This window comes from Mirounga angustirostris, unplaced genomic scaffold, assembly GCF_029215605.1.
Source record: "Mirounga angustirostris isolate CCGP_5_RB_7025 unplaced genomic scaffold, mMirAng1.0.hap1 SCAF_13, whole genome shotgun sequence".
Classification (NCBI taxonomy): domain Eukaryota; kingdom Metazoa; phylum Chordata; class Mammalia; order Carnivora; family Phocidae; genus Mirounga; species Mirounga angustirostris.
The window spans coordinates 89,099,659-89,105,658 of NW_026991721.1; the positions used below are offsets into that span (position 1 = coordinate 89,099,659).

Consider the following 6,000-nt stretch of genomic DNA (forward strand, 5'->3'; position numbering starts at 1 on the left):
ACACTCTCTCCCTCTCTTAAATTAAAAAAAAAAGAATGCACATAGACTACTTTCTTACCCTATACACAAAAACAAATTCAAAATAGATGAAAGAGCAGGGGCGCCTGGGTGGCTCAGTCGTTAAGCATCTGCCTTCGGCTCAGGTCATGATCCCAGGGTCCTGGGATCGAGCCCCACGTCGGGCTCTCTGCTCAATGGGGAGCCTGCCTTTCCTTTTCCCTCTGCCTGCTGCTCTACCTGCTTGTGCTCGTGCGCACCCGCTCTCTCTCTCTGTGTCAAAAAAATAAATAAAATCTAAAAAAAAAAATAGATGAAAGACCTAAACATGATATAGGAAACCCTCAAAATCCTAGAGAGGGACACAGGCAGCAAGCTCTTTGACATCGACAGTAGCAACTTCTTACTAGACACGTCTCTGGAGGCAAGGGAAACAAAAGCAAAAATGAACTATTAGGATTTCATCAAGATAAAAAGCTTCTTCACAGCAATGGGAACAATCAGCAAAACTAAACAGCAACCTTTGGAATGGGAGAAGATATTTGCAAATGACATATCTGATAAAGGGTTAGTATCCAAGATCTATAAAGAACTTACCAAACTCATCACCCAATAAACAAATAATCCAGTTAGGAAATGGGCAGAAGATATGGATAGACATTTTTCCAAAGACATACAGATGGCTAACAGACACTCAAAAAGTGCTCAACATCAGTCATCATCAGGGAAATGCAAATCAAAACTACAATGAGGTATCACCTCACACCAGTCAACAACACAGGAAACAACAGATACTGGTGAGGATGCAGAGAAAGGGGAATCCCCTTGCACTGTTGGTGGGAATGCAAACTGGTTGCAGCCACTCTGGAAAACAATACAAAGATTCCTCAAAAAGTTAAAAATAGAACTGCCCTGGGGTTCCTGGGTGGTGCAGATGGTTAAGCCTCCCACTCTTGATTTCCACTCAGGTCATGATCTCAGGGTCCTGAGATCAAGCCCCAAGTCGGACTCTGCGCTCAGCATGGAGTCGGCTTGCCCCTCTCCCAACCCCCCCACACACACTGTCACTCACTCGCTCTCTCTCAAATAAATAAAATCTTAAAACAGAAAAACAGAACTACCCTACGACCCAGCAACTGCACTACTAGGTATTTACCCAAAGAATACAAAAACACCGATTTGAAAGGACACATACACCCTGTTGTTGACAGCAGCATTATTAACAATAGCCAGATTATGGAAAGAGCCCAGGTGTCCACCGGCTGATGGATAAATAAGTTGCGGAATATAATGGAATATTATTCAGCCATAAAAAAGAATGAAATCTTGCCATTTGCAATGAGGTGGATAGAGCTAGAGAGTATTATGCGAAGAGAAGTAAGTCAGTCAGACAAATGCCATATGATTTCACTCATATGTGGAATTTAAGAAACGAAACAGATGAACATGGAGGCGGGGAGAGAGGCAAACCATAAAAGAGACTCTTAACTATAGAGAATAAACAGGGTTGCTGGAGGGGAGGTGGGCGGGGGTATGGGTTAAATGGGATGGGTATTAAGGAGGGCACTTGTGATGAGCACTGGGTGTCATATGTAAATGATGAATCACTAAATTCTACTCCTGAAACTAATATTACGGGCGCCTGGGTGGCTCAGTTGGTTAAGCGACTGCCTTCAGCTCAGGTCATGATCCTCAAGTCCCGGGACCGAGTCCCACATCGGGCTCCCTGCTCAGCGGGGGGTCTGCTTCTCCCTCTGACCCTCTTCCCTCTGTTGCTATCCGTCTCTCATTCTCTCTCTCTCAAATAAATAAATCTTAAAAAAAAACTTGAAACAAACTACCTACCTACCTAATTAAATAAAACAAGATAAGGCTAAAGTCCAGGGTATTCCAACAGAAACTTTAATTCATTGAAAAGTCGTTTAAGACTATTCATACAGCTATTCATTTAGTGAGCATCTAGGTTAGATTTCTCTATCTCATCCACAACTATATCAGGAAGGACTTGTGAAGTCTAAATATATGGAGTCTCTCAAACTTCCTAGACTTTTCAGATTTTCTGCCCTAAAATTTCAATAATGCAAAAGCTTTGAACCTGCCTTGTATGGATTAAAATAATTTAGGCAGGGACGTCTGGGTGGCTCAGTCAATTAAGCAGCTGCCTTTGGCTCAGGTCATGATCCCAGGGTCCTGGGATGGAGTCCTGCATCGGGCTCCTTGCTCAGTGGGGAGCCTGCTTCTCCCTCTGCCTGCTGCTCCCCCTGCTTGTTTTCTCTCTCTCTAGCTAAGAAATAAAATCTTTAAAAAAATTAAAATAAAATAATTTAGGCAGTAGTGACAAAAAGCTCAACTTACCCCTTTCATCCAATAGGAGATTTTCTGGCTTAATATCCCTATGAGTTATCCCAATACCATGCAGATAAACCTAAAAAAGAAACAGAAGGAAACATACCAAAATTTGGTAACTTACTTCATTCATAATAATTTTAAGCAAAAGGAAAAGAGACAACTGTACCTACCACCCCTGCCATGAGTTGATGGAAAAACCTCTGAGCATCTTGTTCAGGCATGCCTATGTCTGGTTCTGTAAGAATTAATAATGAAAGTTAGTTTGCCAGGTAAACATAATAAGGTATCAACCACACAGTCTCCTAATTCAAAGGTTAGACTTTTGTGATGGTACTCTGGCAAACAGAATCTTATGGTAACAATTAAGACTCTGGTGTCCACTAACTCGTACAATATTTAATAACTCACATTTCCCCATCTGTTATGTGGCAAAAATAAATTAACATCACAGGAAAGTTACAGAGAGAAACAACAAACTACTACCCAAATCAAGAATGGAAGCCATACCTTGAAAACTTATGCTTATCATACACTAACCATCATTCAATTGGTGTCTTTCAAATTCTCCCCTAATTTCTAACAAATGCTGACAATATTTTCCCCATCCCTGAAATGTAATTGCCAAAGTGTATGCCTGGGCAAATATAAACGAATTTCACTAAATATTTAAATTTTGATCTCCCTCTTTACCTCTTGGTTTCTTTTACACTGAACTCTCCTCTCCTGAGATACATACTGGAGATTCTAAAATCATTTTTTAAATATGAACACAACAGCTTTAAATAATAAATTTAGATCCACATAATATTATTCTTATGTACTTCTCAGTGTCCTGCAATACCAAGCCTTTGAATCTACATAGAACACTAAAGTAGCAAGTACAGAATTTACTAAATACAGGCAAAGCAATTCTAGAAAATTCTCAAGTTAATTTCACCTAAATAAATAAAGAAAAAATATAACATGCTATTATTTTGGCTCTGTAAATGTATGTAATGATTTCATGTAACTGGAATGTCTATAAAGAAAAATCACTGTATAGTGAGTATGCATTGCACTAATGATACTTCACTGTAAGATTAGTTTATCATCCTTAAACTCTACAAAACAGCAATCCTAACCAAAATCACATACACAATTTGGGGAAAAGGTTTTCCTTGATGATTCCATATATGCTTTAATGTGTTAACATAACTTGTAAAAACAAGAAAACTTACTCCAATTTCACTGTTGTATAAGCAGTTCTGAACGGACAATGACCAAATAGCAGACCCAAGATTAAAAAATAAATTTAGAAACTTATTTAGTAGAACAGTTATCTTAAAGCTTATTTCCATACCAATTCTGTCAAAAAGTTCTCCTCCACTACAGTACTCCAGAAATAGATACTGGATATTGCCTTCTCTCCTGTGACCATAGAATTTCACTACATTCTCATGATTTAACATTTTATTGATACAGATCTCTTTCTTAATATTTTCTGGACAGTCTATGGCACGCTTCATGTCTACAATCTTGACTGCAACTGCTTCTTCAGTTCTTCTATTCACAGCAAGTTGAACCCTAAAAAGGAAAAAGAAGACAACTGAATTCTATTTCTTTGAAAACTTCAAAAGATTAACTATGACTCAATCAACAATTTTACCTTCATTACTTTCTCTACCCAGCAGAAACCAAGGAAATAGTTTCTGCCATGTTCTCAGCAGATACTACTCCTTTCTGAAATGTGAAGTATGATGAATAATGCTCTAAAGAAGTCATTATGTTGTACATCCAAAGGTTATTTAATACTTGACAAAATAAGCTAAAATGGAGTAACAGTAATTCCATGCCACATCACATATACACATGCTCTATTCATTTAATTTTAGTAACACTACCTAAGATTTATTAACCTCATACTACATATGTCTGTGGTAACTGTTCTAAGGGGTAGGTACTATTATTGTCACCTTAGAGCTGAGGAAACAGAGGCACACATGAAGAAGTTTGCCTAAGAACACAAACCAGTGTGGTAAGTGAAGATCTGAAACCAGGCAGTCTGACTCAGAGTCTGTTCATTTGCTCATTTAACCACTATGCTCAAACCCCAGCAAGGAATATGTGGGAGGAGAAATTGACTTCACAGGTTTCTTCCAGCTCTTTACAGAGAAAATGTTTTTTTTTAAAAAGGGGGGGGAGGGGATTAATCCTTACAAAAGTGCGGCTCTAGTTCCCAAAAATCTTAAGACTTCAAACGCAAAGATCTGTTCTCTGAGGTGCCACTGTACTAGAATAAACAATTCCAAAACAACAAATACGTACTCAAGACAACAGACAGAAAACTAAAGCAAGTGTGAAGGCAGGGTAAAGGGACTCGAACTCACTCTCCATAGGCACCTTCTCCCAGGGTTTGCACCAAGTCCCAGTCTTCCACAAAGGGCACTGCCATGACTCCACGATGGACCACGGCTATAAAAGGCAGGAACCCAGAAAAGATGGGGGTGAGGATAAGCTTCCACCATCTGCCATGATCCCTCAATATAAGTAACAGTTTGGTTTCCCCTTACACCTCACCCGTATTTTATCCAAGGCTTTGAACCACAAGCAAGTATTCTAAATTCTGGCATTCTGTGGTGTAAATCACCATCCCCATTCCCACGGAGAACGAAGCAGAAACTGCCTTCCTCAGGCCTCTGAGAAAAGGCAGCAGCTCTGCTGAACAGCTGAGGGCATAAATGCTTGGAGGGGAACGACTGGGGACGGGCAGGGGGTGAGACGGGCGAGGGGCTGCAAGTTAGCGGAGAAGAACAGTTTAACTAGGACGCCTGCAGCCCCTCCTCCCCCTTGCTCAGCTCCAATACCCACCCCACGCCGTCCCAAAGGCCGGGAGGAGCCTGGGGCGGGGCCAAACTGCCCCAAGAAGCGGAAGGAAGGGTTGGCAGGCACTCTAGACGGCCGGCGCCCAAACCTCTGGGGTCCTCAGCCGGCAAAGGGGTAGTCTCTCCAATCCCCCCACAACGGGGTCACCCGGTCCCACACTCCTCCACCCTCCGAAACCGCCCCCCCTCAGCGGGAGTCTCTCCGATTTCCTTCGCTCGTCACCGATAACTTTCTCTCGCCATGCCCCTCCCAACTAATGTAGACCCCGAACACCTTCTACAGGCTCCTTTCTCACCCTACCGGCCGCCCCTCCTCACCAGGTCGTCCTTTGCCCGCCACCACAGGAATCCAAATGCAGCGCTTTTCCCGCCAAAACTCTGCCGGCGTCACGCTGTCGCAAACCCGCGCACCCTTGCCGTAAAGCAGGAGAGCGCGCGTCCCTTCGTCCCGCCGCTTTGAAGGATGGCTACAACGCGCTGCCGGCGCCGAGAGTTTGCCCCCGATGCGTTAGCCGGCCAGGCCCCGGTTAGTTTGGAGTGGAGGGGAGAGCCAGGCTGAAGAGGTTTAAGAACTTCCGAGCGCATGAGCGCCAAGGATCTCTGGGCCCGAGCGCGAGCCAGTATCCGGCGCGTGGCCCGCAGCCGGGCGGCCCTCGCGCTGCTGGGGGGAGCCGAAGCCCCCTCGGACGCCGGCACACACTTTGTGGGCGGCGGGGTTCTCGTGTGCCCTCCCCGCCGCTTCTGGACCTGCACACCCCCCTGCCCGGCCCTCTGAGCCCCTTGCCCAGCGGCC

The 6,000-nt window shown here is 43.6% G+C and overlaps 1 protein-coding gene across 7 annotated transcripts in view; it reads right to left on the bottom strand.

Annotated features, from left to right (window-relative positions):
• Positions 1–5,790, bottom strand: part of CHEK1 (checkpoint kinase 1) — a 55,521-nt gene extending 49,731 nt beyond the window's left edge. For 4 of the 7 annotated variants that reach the window (XM_064577265.1, XM_064577264.1, XM_064577269.1 and 1 more), the window contains exons 1-5: positions 5,526–5,790; positions 4,713–4,797; positions 3,686–3,909; positions 2,517–2,581; positions 2,353–2,422 (exon numbers count right to left, since the gene is read on the bottom strand). In XM_064577265.1, coding sequence (XP_064433335.1) covers positions 2,353–2,422; positions 2,517–2,581; positions 3,686–3,909; positions 4,713–4,777 — 424 coding nt within the window. In that variant the 5' untranslated portion in view covers positions 4,778–4,797; positions 5,526–5,790. Of the gene's footprint in view, positions 1–2,352; positions 2,423–2,516; positions 2,582–3,685; positions 3,910–4,650; positions 4,798–4,902; positions 5,406–5,503 lie in introns of those variants that run through there. The other 3 variants (XM_064577268.1, XM_064577266.1, XM_064577270.1) reach the window with 3 other exon arrangements.
• Positions 5,791–6,000: the final 210 nt, after the last annotated feature.